General features: G+C 35.4%; 2 protein-coding genes across 2 annotated transcripts; both read right to left on the bottom strand.

Moving 5' to 3' along the window:
* Positions 1–1874: 1874 nt before the first annotated feature.
* Positions 1875–3852, bottom strand: CBG12846 (the record flags this gene model as incomplete). The annotated part of the gene is made up of 7 exons (XM_045241193.1): positions 1875–2009; positions 2055–2171; positions 2214–2488; positions 2771–2960; positions 3068–3120; positions 3515–3743; positions 3790–3852. The coding sequence occupies 7 exons, from the start codon at positions 3850–3852 to the stop codon at positions 1875–1877; spliced, it is 1062 nt and encodes a 353-aa protein (XP_045094984.1).
* Positions 3853–12026: 8174 nt separating this feature from the next.
* On the bottom strand, positions 12027–12321 carry CBG25376 (the record flags this gene model as incomplete). The annotated part of the gene is made up of 3 exons (XM_045241192.1): positions 12027–12110; positions 12136–12158; positions 12261–12321. 3 exons carry the CDS (start codon positions 12319–12321, stop codon positions 12027–12029), a joined length of 168 nt encoding a protein of 55 aa, XP_045099331.1.
* Positions 12322–13245: the final 924 nt, after the last annotated feature.

The raw sequence follows: 13245 nt of genomic DNA, 5'->3' as shown, positions 1-13245 counted from the left end.
TTAAATTCACGTCAACTTTGAGATTATCAAAGTCCTTCTGGCCTAAAAGTTATTTGGGGCGCTTTTTTTGACCCGTTGCCTTAGACCCAAGTGATTCCTCCAAAAATTTCGGTTTCACATTTTTGATGAAGTAAAAAAATATTTGCGAAATCTAATTACATACCCCCTTGAAATTGTAAAATCTCATTCAGCTTATTCAAAAGTTTCCAGTCATCGCGATCGTGGTCATTTTACTCTCTAATAAAGTGCATATGCACTTCAAGCTCAATTATCTTGGTTCCTATCGAGACATGAAAAAATTGGTAATCTGTTAAACGTTTGTCATAGTATCACTGACTTTTCGAATGCTTGCCGATATTTGATAGCTCTGTTTAAAATTGAGAAAATTTTCGAGGTTCTGTTGAAAAATGAAATTGTTAAATCGCATTCCTTCAAAAATTTCAATGAAATATGTTTGCAAAATTGGATTTATCCGAAAAAAATTCGGTTTCAAATGTTTCATGAAGCATGACAAAAACATTGAACTGAAACTCTCCATTTCCAAGCAAAAAAAGCTAACTAGTTTTTCAGGTTCTATTTAAAACTGAAATTGCCAAATTACATTTATTCAAAAAAATCAAGTAAATCAGTGTTTGGAAAATATGGTCAACTGATATCATTTCATAGTAACAATAACAGGGGGGGGGGGGGGGGTTCTACAAGAAAGTTAATGGTATCTCCTTCGTCGGTTGTTTCCTAATTCTTATTTGTCAAGCAATTAATTTCTTATCGGTTTTTTTTTGTGAATGTGGAAGTTTCGAAAATTTATAGTTTAAAACTAGATTCCAAAATGCGGAATTTTGTAAGACCACAGTTCACAGAACTTATTTACAAAAAATCGTTGCAGAATTGGGTTTGGAAAAAAATTCGGTTTTAAATGTTTTATAAATGAACATAATATTCACCAGATCTAATTATATTCCACCTTGCCATGGAGTAATTTGAAAAAAAAAACTTGTGCTGAAATCTAAAGTTATTGAACCGATTTATTCACAATTTACTCTTGCAAAGATCGGATTCTTCCAAAAGAACTTTTCTGTTTCAAATGTTTTATAGACCAAAGAAATATTCACAAGATCTAATTAGATCCCACCTTGCACGGTGAGTTTTTCACTACCGGTGCAGCGCGCTGCTTTCAACTTTAGAATTTTTGTTCTCGAATTCTAGCCCAAGGATTTTTTTTCGTTCCATAATTCTTTTGTAAATTTCATGAAGAATATATAGTAAAAAATGAATCAGATTTTTTTGTCCATTGTACTTTAAAACGTCGCAGACTGTTTCGCATTTCTTTAGTGAAAAACTCACCGTGAACCTTGCCATAGAATTGAAAAAAAAACTCCAAAATGTGTTGCCAGATAAAATTGTTGTAGAATCAATTCATTCAAAATTGAAATGTTTTTGTTTGCGAAATTCGATTTATTTCAAAAAAAACTTCGGTTTCAAAAAAACTTCGGTTTCAAAGTTTGACTCATGAAGCGAAAAAAATTCTTAAAGGTGGGGGGGACATGAAAAAAATAATGTTCTCGAAATTCCGTTCAAAGATGCCCCTCGAGGAGTTGAACTTGTTGGGGGGATTATTGAGGGTGCGGCGCCGCTACCGACTGAGCTACACGGGCAAAGAAAAAGCGGTAGCCCGATAAAGGCGAGGACGACAGCTGTACGCAGAGTGACATTAAGCGTTGTACACCGTCACGGTAGAATGCATTCTCTGGCCCCAAAAATCCCCCGTAAAATCTCCTGTCCCCCCACCTTTAAGGAAAAACTACTGATGATGTTTTTCTGTTGAGAACTAAAATTGCCAAATCACATTTATTATAAAAACCAAAAAAATCAGTTCATTCACAAGTTTCTCTGGTTTCGTGTGTCTCATGCGTTGTCGTTTTATCTCCTCGTTGAACTTTTTCCAAATCCTTTTTCGTCAAACAACCAATATTCTTATCGCCCTCCCGAACTACTTTCCCCTCGAATAACTGAAACTTTTCAAAATTTATAGGAAGTCATATTTCATAACTCACATCACTGAAAAATTTGTTGGTCAGAAGTTTGTCCCCAGCAAATCGATTTTTTGGGTTGTACACCAAAATACGTCGTAGAATCAGCGTTGCCTTCTTCATGTCCTCCAGTGAAATTTTCTGAAATTTTCCAGTTATAAAAAAATTTCGAGAACTTCTCACCTCATTCATCACCCGACTATTCACATCTTCTTGTTGAAAATCTGATTGTTCGAAGAGATAGGAAAAGTTCAATGATCTCTTGTTATGATCCATTTTGTAGTTTTGAATTATGGGAGTTGATGTAGAATTCGATACTCTCATTTCTTTCAAATCTTCATTGGTTGGTGGTCCAAGAGCATCAAAAATCACTTCGACTTGGTTGACGGAAGACGTTCCAGCCAAGAAGACTCTTCCTTTGAGTAGCTCTCCAAACACACATCCGCACGACCGAATGTCTGGAAAAAAGGAAATGTTAATTGCAAAAATGAGCATAAAGTTAAATCTGTAAGAGAAGGGTCCCCGAAAATTGAACTTTAAATCAATTTTTCTCAGTAGCTTTTTAAGATAATGAAAAACTGTTAAGTTAGGTAAATTGGTTATCATAACATTAGAAGAGGTTTGTTTGTTGACACATGTTTGATACCGTGCAACGAATTCGAGGTGGTTGAGCTCAAACTTGACAATATGGGTGCCCTTCTATTACAGGTTTTCAAAATTGAGCATCAGAGCCCACTTACCAATCTCAATGCCATATCTCCTCGATCCAAGAATCAACTCGGGCGGTCTGTAGTATCTCGTGACGTGGTAACTGTTCAATTCCTCCGGTGATTGAACAAACGACGATCCGAAATCCGAAATTTTCAAAAGACCCGTTTCGGGATTGAAGAGCAGATTTTGAGGCTTGATGTCTCGGTGACATACTTCGAGCTGGAATCGTTTTTGTTTATTTTTGGGTTTTGAAAATTTAATCAAAACAATTTGCTTTTTGAACTTTCAAAAAGATCCTGAAACAGTGAAAAAAATTTGAAACTAACTCTTTGCAGATGTGCTTGTCCTCGAAATAGTTGCCATGTGATCAATTTGACTTCTATCATGTCCAATCTTCGATTTTTGGATTTCAGATACTGGTGGAGGTTTTATGGCATCGATTCGAAGATTAAGGCAAGGCACGTGCGGTCTGAAAAGAAATTGTCTGTTTCAAAACTTTGATAAGAGCTTGGAGAAAAATTATTTTCATTCTGTCATTTTTGAACTCAACTATCTCGATTCCTTCATCCGTCATTTTTGAAAAAACCGTCATTTTTGAACTCAATTATCTCGATTCCTGTGTGAGATACTACAATTTTGTCAACAGATAAATTGTTTCTCATAAAATCACCAATATTTTATCAGTTGCCACTTCTTCGATATCTCTCATAGGAACCGGGATATTTGAGCTCAAACTTGTCGGTCCTTCTATTTCAGGATTAACAGTCATTTACCTTTATGCGTTTTCTGATAACTGTACAACAGCATGACGATATTCTTATGTTTTAATCTTCTCAACATCTCCAGAATGTCCTCTTCGCTGGATTTTCCCTTCTTCTTTGGCCACGTCTTCTTTATCACAACTTCTCTTTTTTCACCATTGTCCGTCGAAGCGATGCCACGATACACGTTTGAAAATGCGCCAGCCGCAAGGAAATTCATATTTTGAAGTTTTAGAAGAATCTGAAAATTTTGAAATTACTCTCATAAATCGAAAGCGAATGCTCACATTCTTGCCAGTTTCAGGATCCTCTACAGAAATTTTGACCGTTGTTTTCTGACTTTTTGTCATTTTCTTCAGCTTCGAGTAGATGATATAATCAAGTCTAGTAAAAGTGAGAATAAGTTGTTTTGATCGTAGAAAGATTAATTTAAAAAAAACATTCTATCAAAATTTTTTAGCGGTGGGTTCACGTAATTAGGTACTTTATCTTTTCAGGTACAAAATAATCGAAGCTGGGAAAAAAAGAGAAACGCCGGTGACCAAAGGTAGCACAACGACAACTACCATAACCTATAAACATTTTTATGTTCCGGATTTCTCGTTTTTCACTGTTTTTTTAATCTTCGCACGTTCGAGAAAAGAATCTCCAACAGTTTTGAATGGAACATTACTAAAGATTCAAATTTTTGCATCGGTTTTGCATTTTGCAAAATTTTTTTATTTTATTTTAAGCTGCCAGAGAAATTGCTTAATCATAGGGAAACTTTTCTAGGTCATAACTCAGCTCACGTGAGCATTTTGCTGATTTTTTAAACAGATTTGGAATCCTCATAAGCTCTTCTATCTGCTCTCAAATTTTCAAAAAAAGTTAAATCCGCCCCCTCAAGTAACTCCCTTGTAAGAACAGCTGTATTGCGGATTTGTTTTCTCGTTTCTCATTGATTTTCGTCGAATTCTATGTTGTTTTTCCCACAAAAATGTCGGAAAATGGAAATATTTTGATAGTGAAAAGTTGACTGAAAATTTACTGAAATCAAATAAAGACTAATGTCTTCCGCATAAATTCTGCACTGAAAGGCATCCTGAAATGGGATTTTGAAACATAAATTTTGCCGTTTCCCAATTCTAACGAGATTTACATAAACCCTATTAAAAACAAAAAATCGGAGTCGTGGAAGAGAAGCACCGGTGGCCGGAGGTACCACAACGACAACTATCGTAACCTAAAAAACTTTGAGGACTTCTTTTTCTCCATTTTCCTGCGTTTTCAGTCAATTTTTTCGTTGTGAAAAGTTTTTATTTGTAGTAATCGTTGTGGGACCTCGGGATACGGTCACCGAGGTTTCTCTTCCATAGCTCCGATTTTTTCGTTCCAGAATGATATTTTTCAGGTACAGAACCGTGGATTGATGAGAAAAAAAGCATAAATTCTACAATGGAATCAAGCTCCAATCTCCGAAAATACTACTCTGAAACCCAAATAATCGCTTTGTAACAGAAAATGTTACATTTCAATTAATTATTTTTTTACCGTTTCATAATTCTTACAAGTTCTAAACGCTATTGTGTATTATGATGACTTAGAAATTCAATAGCAGATAAAAACTTCATATTTCATTTCCAGAGGGAGTATATAATAAATCTGTACAACTCTTCGATTGAAAACATGTTTATTATAACAAGTCACTCTTATTTTCAGTCCCTCTTCGCTTCTTTTTTCCATATCTTTTCAAAAATTCCACCAAATGACCTTCCGATTGCTAATAATAATAATCGCCTTTGAACCATCTGCCTTATTAAAAAGGAATCATCCCGAAATACCGTATTTTTATGATCTTTTCGGCGGTACTGCCCCATCTGTTGCCAGGTAGTTGCAATAAAAATATCATTTTTGGGACATAGATATTTGATATTCATGGGTTCTTAGCATGACCCAGATATTGATTTTTTTCGGAATTTCGGCAAAAATTCAAACTTTTTTGGTTTTCAAAATTTTCCGTTTCAAAAATTGTGTAATCTGTTGAATTGATGTTTTCAGAACTTCCATGAGCAGCTTACACAGTTTTTTTCTCGAAATTTCCAGATTGTTTAAAAAACTCCCTTTCACAGTATAAAGTTCCCTCAAAACTTCAAAAACACAAAATTCCCACATTTTCCCAAAACCTAATTTCTAACCACACAAAGACGTCGTCAGAATATTCAATTTCCCGCCTTTTTCCAAAACATAATGAGATAAATAAATGAAGGGATTACGGTAGTTGCGCGGTATTTTCTCAAGTGGTTCACATCAAATTTTATTGGATTTTATTGGATTTCCGAAAAGAGGAAAATGGGTTAGGAGATGAGGAATTGCGGGAAAATGAGTTAATCGAATTGCTGGGTATATGGTAGTTTTGGATGAGCAATGAGATATTGGAGGAATCGAATTTGAAAAAAAAAACTCGAAAAACTTCAAAAATGGCCTGAAAATGGAATTTCAAATCACCTAACTTCTAAAGCTTCATTTTTTGAGCAAGTTTTTGAATTGGAAAATTGAGAAAAGCCAAAAAATAACGTTTCATAAAAGTATGAAGTAATTCAGACATCAAACTGTACTGTGTACATCACATTGATAATATAAAAAGTAAATAGTGTAACACAATTTTAAATAGTTTCTGAAGTTTTTAAATTCCGAGATCCTGAAATATGGAAAAACTGAAATTCTTAGATTCCGAGATTCTTAGATTATGAAACTTTGAGGTTCTGAGGTTATGAGATTTTGAAACAATGAAACTTTACGGATCATGATAAAAACAAACTAATGGATTTAACATGTTTCAGAAACAGGAAAAAAAAGTTCAAGAACGAAGTTAGCAAATTAGTGACAATGTGTCTGAAGTTTGCAGTCAAAACGGTTTCACATATTCAACAATTTTTTTCTACCCAATTCGATTTCCGTATACATCGGTCTTGTAATTTTACCTGAGAATTCTTAAATTCAAATTGAGATTTTGTTTTAAGCTCCCGCCAAACTGTATGATTTGAACCTCCAATAAAAATTTCGCAAAAACAAAGTATCTCTGTTTCAAAATATTCAGATACTGAAATTTCTAGTGTACCAACCAATATGAATGGAAATACTTTTAAAGATTGAAAGATTCTAGGATTCTAAGATTTTTTTTCCCTTCCCCAACTTCGTACCCCCCCCCCCCACCAAGTTTTCCCCTTTTTTTTCCTGAAATCTCATATGACTACTACAGTCATCAAAACGTCATTGAATTGTATTACGTAATAGTCTGCTGATGTGCTCATCCCCGTTTTCCTCCAATTCAATTTCCAACAATCCTATTTGCGCAGCCCTCCAAAATTCGTCGTCCATTGTGTCCAAGAGAGGGTTACTGTAGTTATTAGTTTATAGTAACCAAATATTTCATTTTCTCTTCTTCAACAAAATCCCTTCTGGTCATTTGAGCAAACAGTTTCCATTATTTTTTGCGCGCAAGTCTGGCGGCCTTTTTGCGAAGTGAGTGAGAGAGAGAGAGAGACCGTGTGAAATATCTGTTTTCCTGTAGAAAATTACACATTACAATAAACCAATTGGGACACCTTTCCTCTTTTTCCTATTTTTATGTGTTTTGGAATTGACCGTTTGAAATGAAAATAGATGGGGTTTTTCATGTTGGTGTTTAATTATAGAGACCTCTATTTTTATTTTGCCCCCCCCCCCCACTTTTTTTCGTTCCAATGTTTCAAAATGATTGATTGATGAGAGGTTGATTTGCATGTTGACCGGAAAGGGTAATTTAGGAGAGACTGATGTAGAAAATTAGGTTATACGGAGTACTGGTCACTTTTTGAGCTCAATTTCTGTAAGAGGAATAAACATTCTGTCAATTGATAAAAAATTGGTGACACCATGATAAATACTTTATCAGTTGACAGGTTTTGGATATTTCTTTTGGAAAATGAGATAATTGAGTCCAGAATACCAATGGCGTTTTATTACAGTGTTTACTGTTGTTCGATGAGCTTATATGGTGGAAATCAAAAATCAAAAATAAATAATCCTCATGAACAAAAAAGTATACTGAAACAGCAAATTTTCTGAATCCAATATTTCTTCTCAAAGAAGCCCACTTAAACTGTCTAGCTAAATTGTCTCGATTTTTATAAGAGATATCAAAAAATTGTCAACAGGTAAATTATTTATCTAATATCACCAATATTTTATCAGTGGACAGATTTTGGACATCTCTTCTAGAAAAGGAGGTTATTGAGCTAAAAATGCCAATAGCGTTTTTTTAAGTGTTTGAAGCCAATTGATGGCTTATAATGGTCCGAATCAAAAACTTTAAAAAATTAATGAAAAAAAATATGTTGAAACAGCAAAAAGTTTTGATTTTTCGCTTCTGAAAGTTTAAAATTCGGCTAGTTAACCCGACCCGATGAAGGACTGTCTTTCGAAATTTTCAAAATTTGAATGTTTCTTCAAAAGTTGAGAAAAATGCAATTCTAGGCATGTAGCTCAAGCTGGCTAAGCTCAAGTTTGCTTAGCTCAAGATCGCTTTATTGTTATAACAATTTATTATTCCTAACTTCTTCGAAACAAACTCAAAGTTTCTTACTGTTTTTAATTACAGTATTCTTTCTCACTTCATGGAATTGGCTTCGTAAAACTACAGTAACCCTCTTCTACAGCATTCCTAAATCTTATTCACCTTTGCCCTTTCCTCCCGAATCCTCCTAAATTCTTTTTCTCCCCCTCTCTGTAAATTCCTTCACTTCTCGTCCATTTTTTCCCAAAAAAACCTAATCTTCTCCTGTCCATTCGTTTCCCGACGTGTTCAAATAGGGAGGGTATTACCCATCCGAAAAACAGAACAAATATTATCTGTCGAGTCGACAAAATGTAGTTTGGAATATAGAGCGAAATGAGCGGAGAGGGAGAAAGAGTGATTAGAAGACATCTAAATACAGGAGAAAGAGCAAGAGAAAATTGGAATTGATGTGATGTATGTTGTTGCTACGGTAGAGAGCACAGATTGAAATTGAGTCCATTAAACGTACGCCGTATTATTTTGGTACGAAAACAAATCAGTGCTGTGGAAGAGACCGAAGGTCCCACAACGACAACTACCGTAACCTAAAATATTTTTACTTTCCGGATTTATTTTCACTTTTCTCATTTTTCAGTGATTTCCGTCAAGTTTTATGTTTTTCTTTTTGCCAAACAAGTCGGGAAATAAATACTTTTGATTGAGAAAAATGACTGAAAACGCACGAAAATCGAGATAATAAATCCGGAAAATAAGAATATTTTTAGGTTGCGGTAGCTGTCGTTATGAGAGCACCAGAATTTTTCAGAAAGGGAACCAGAATATACGAATTTTATATTTTAATCAGCTTTATTTCACATATTGATAAAGGAGTATTTAGAATTTTTGGTTACCTCATGCAGGGATTATTATGGTACGAACAATCCAATATTTAGAATTTGCCTGAAACTGGGAAAAAATTTTATTTAAAAAACTTGAAAACTGGATTTATGGTTAGTATCAGTTACAACAGTTCCGGATGTATCAATACAGATAACGTTAACTTTTTATAAATTAAATTTTTTGAGATCCCGCCGAATTGAAGAATTTTGGCCATTAATAAAAATTTAGCGAAAACATTTTTTTTTCTCCGTTTCAAAACCTTCAGATACTGAAATTTCTAGTTTATTAGCCATTTTAAATTCTTTCTCACGTTCCCTCATAATTACTTCACAGTCAAATACTGAATATTCGTTACCGTAGCTCAGATGTTAGCGGCGCGGCACCTTTAACTGTGGACCAACAAGTTCAACTCCTCCAGGGCTTATATGAACTAGATTTCGGGAAAAATGTGCTTTTCATGTCACTTCTCCTTATTACATTGATCCCTCCTCCCCTGTTTCATGTGGTAAATGTTCCCGGAACCTGTAAAAACCCTCCTATGCTGTCAAGATCCCTTATCTTGATCCAATCTAATTCCCATCGCAATGTTTCTCCTCTTTCTGTTACCTCGTAACATCATCATCCCCTCCAATTTGACATTATCTTTTCTAGAAATCTCTCACACTGTGAGCATGTCAAATTTGGCACACCTGTGTGTCAGGTACTTGAAAAAAATAACTAATCGTGATTTCAACGATACTGGTGAAAGTCGAGAGTTTTGATGTGACCTTCTGAATTTAGATCAACTTTAAAATACTTGAATCTTTAGAAAATGACTGGCAATTATGTTGACATTACGCCATCAATAATCCGAAGATGATCGCGGAAAATCGGATGAACCATACGGTATGGTGTTAAAAAAAGACACTTTTTAAATAGCAATAAATAACCGGCGAAAAAAAACGAATCCTACAAAGTTATTGGTGATATCATCGGGCCATCAAGGACATGCATCATTACTAATTTCTATTAGTTCGAGATTTCACACTCTGTATGAAACAGACATTTTCTTCAAACGCCTTATACCCATAGTTCCGGCAGATAACTTGTCACCAAAACGAGATATTCAGACAGTTTTGGTACCAGATGATCTCGACAGGGCCCATCACATCCATATCATTTCAGCCGGGTTCCGGTTCAATAACATGCCGCGGGCCGGGCTAGGAATTTAGTTACCCGATTTCTAAGTTACCCGATTTCTCCTACCTTCCGAGTTTGAATCCTTAATTTCTTCTAGTATTACTCGTTATTGATATATTTGCTCCCCTATTTTCTCTTCTTCTACCGGTTACATTTTTCCTGTGTCAAATATCTAAATTATCCCGTTTTCCGACCCCTACTCAGATCGGCCTCGTGAGGGGCATTTTTCTGAGTCTTTCATGTCTACCCCTCTAATGTTTTATTACACCTGATCAATAGACAAATTTATTAAATTTGACCAAAAGGGCTTCGCCATTCTAGCCCGGCCCGCGGCATGTTAATGGACCGGAATCCGGCTGAAATGATATAGACGTGATGGGCCCTGTCGAGATCATCTGGTACCAAAACTGTCTGAATATCTCGTTTTGGAGACAAGTTATCTGCCAGCCCGCCATCTGCCCGGGCCGGCCCGTTCGCAACTATGTTTATATCGCACTTTCTCTAAATAAGCCCACCCAAACCTTCCACTTTTAGCTAATTATCTCGATTCTTGTGAAAGTTATCAAATTTTGTCAATTGTTAAAATCTTTATCATAATACCACCAATACATTTTGGCAGTTGACAAAATTTTGATATTACTCTTGTCCGAAATCAATGCACGCTACGGCCGAGAAAACAACAGTGGGCGGAGCTGAGCTCCCACAGAAAGAACACTACTGTATTTTTCAAATTAATGCACGCGCCTTTAAACAATACCTCCACATTTATTGAATTGTTGCCTTTTTTCTTATTTTTTTTGCTTGTTTCTGTCTAATTTTGTCTAATTCTCATAAATTTTTATTTTATTTCCCTTATAAAATAGAAAAGCAGCCAAATAGGGCCCAAAATAAAAAAGCTTCCGAGGTACGGTTTTAAAGGCGCATGCATTAATTTGTTGTTTTCGCTGCTCGACCGACGATGCGATTTTGAGTAAATTTTCGCCCGCAACGTGCATTGAAAATAGACAACATTATTATCTTTCACAGGAAATGAGATAATTGAATTCAAAGTTGACAGTTTAGATGGGTTTTCATCAGAGGGAATACGGTATATATTGAACTGAATCGGTTTGACTAGTAATTTTGCTGATCTTCCTTATATATAAAACGCTAGACGCGCCTGTTGGTCCGTGTCCGGCTGTCTAGTTTTGGGTTTCAAATAAGCATGAGGCCGCCGCCAAAACTGGACCCGCGGCCCTTCGCATAAGGGCTGCGCATGCACCCAGTTGCGCCATAAAGGCAACACCAGGAGAGAGAGAAGGGAGGGAGTACATGTTCTACCATTTTTCGGCGAACCAGTAAAAAATATTGAATTGCGCCGAAGGCGCAGCAGCCAGCAGGCTGGTATTTCATAACTTGACAGACATTTCTGAAATACACAACCGAAGCAATGAATTCAATCATTACATTTTATACAAAATATCTGTTTAAAACAGAGCATTTTTAAACTTTGCAATCTTGCAATACATAATACGACAGTTACATTAAGGAATTCGGTACTAAAAATTGAACAGGGACCGTAGAAAAATTTCGATTTCACTGTACCTGAATCACAAATAATATACAAAATTTAAACATTTCTCAGTAAAATCAATATAATATTTAAAAAATTAGCAGAGTGAATATTTACGACAGAATTTCTAAATTCAATAACAATTTATGTCACAAAAGTTAATACAATTTCTTTGAAACCGGGAATTTTCGAATTTCAACATTTGCAATTTGTATTGTTATGTGCTCTAGGATAATTAATGAGTTAATTTGACTTTTTCTGATTTTTTTGAAGATTTAACTTTAGTATAGTGCAAAAAATCAGTTTTCACAATATACCTAAAACTCCAGATTACCGTATCAAATTTTTGAGAATACATAAAAATGCTGCCCCTGTTAACTATGTGATAATCCTCTGCTCTCCAGTGTTGTTTCTCCATTTTCTGCTCCTCCAAAAGATTTCTGTCCCTCTCCCGGCCGCTCTCTCAGTTCGTGACCGTTCGGCCTTCCGTGGCGTAGGTCGACATGCTTCTTCTTCTTCTTCTTTTTCGAAGCAAGCGCATTTTCTCTGCCTCTCTCACCACCTACAGTACTATTTCTAGTCCTGTGCGGGAGCTATTCCCTCCACACTTTTTCCGCCTGATGCTTTTCTATCATCTCTATGTTGCCTCTTTTTTTTGGAGATGGTCATTCTCACCAGTGGTGGGAATTTTTAACCTACTCTAACTTGCCTGTAAATCTTTCAAACTACCCTAACCATATTATTTTATTACAATTACCCCTTTTCTTCGAAAGATTTATTCACTAATTTTTCTATTTTTTTCTTTTTACCTTTTGATGTTTCTTTTTACCTTTTGATGTTTCTGTTCTCCTATTGCCATATTTCTCATATCCACTCTTCCTTAGAAATTTCAAAAATTCTCATTCCCTTCACACTCCTTCTCTGTCTCCGCCCCTTCAAAAAATTGTTCAACTTTCAATGTCATTCGCTTTTTTTCTAATTCCTAAAGTTTTTCTCATATCTCCCCCTCTCCTTTTTTCCCCAAAAATATCGCAAACGGATATTTGAAAACAGTGTTTTTGTTGTAGATGACCAGAAGGGCAAATTAGAATAGGAACTGTTCTCTCTAGGAGAGCAGAAATTGAATTATCAGGAAATACAAAAAAGTCTTCGATTTCTGCATCAGCGATTCGAGGTTCTATAACTTTATAATAACCATAAGAAACCGTATTTTTAATCTGAAAGTTCTAGCGAAAATTTTGTTGAAAACTCTATTTGTAGAAGTTAAAAGTTAGTTCGTTTTTTGGCACTTTTTAGATTTGTGTCCGAAGAGTCCGGTTTTTATTTTGCAAAAAAAAATGACAGATTTTTTCTCGATATTTCACTTTCAAATAGTAGACAATCACGACCGGTGCCCATGGGCGAAGGTCCCACGAAGACAACTACCGTAACCTAAACATACTTTTATTTTTTGGCTTTGTTTTCTCGATTTTTGTCACTTTTTTCACCATGAAAAATGGCGACTTGTTTGGTGAAAAATACGACTCTTGGTGGACAATTAGTGATTTAAGGCAGCAGTAATTTTATTGTGAGGATGAGAAACAGTATTTTTTC

This window comes from Caenorhabditis briggsae (genome assembly GCF_000004555.2).
Source record: "Caenorhabditis briggsae complete genome, chrI, whole genome shotgun sequence".
Lineage (NCBI taxonomy): Eukaryota > Metazoa > Nematoda > Chromadorea > Rhabditida > Rhabditidae > Caenorhabditis > Caenorhabditis briggsae.
The sequence above is the reverse complement of the archived record's forward strand: the minus strand, read 5'-3'. Positions and strand labels throughout refer to the sequence as shown.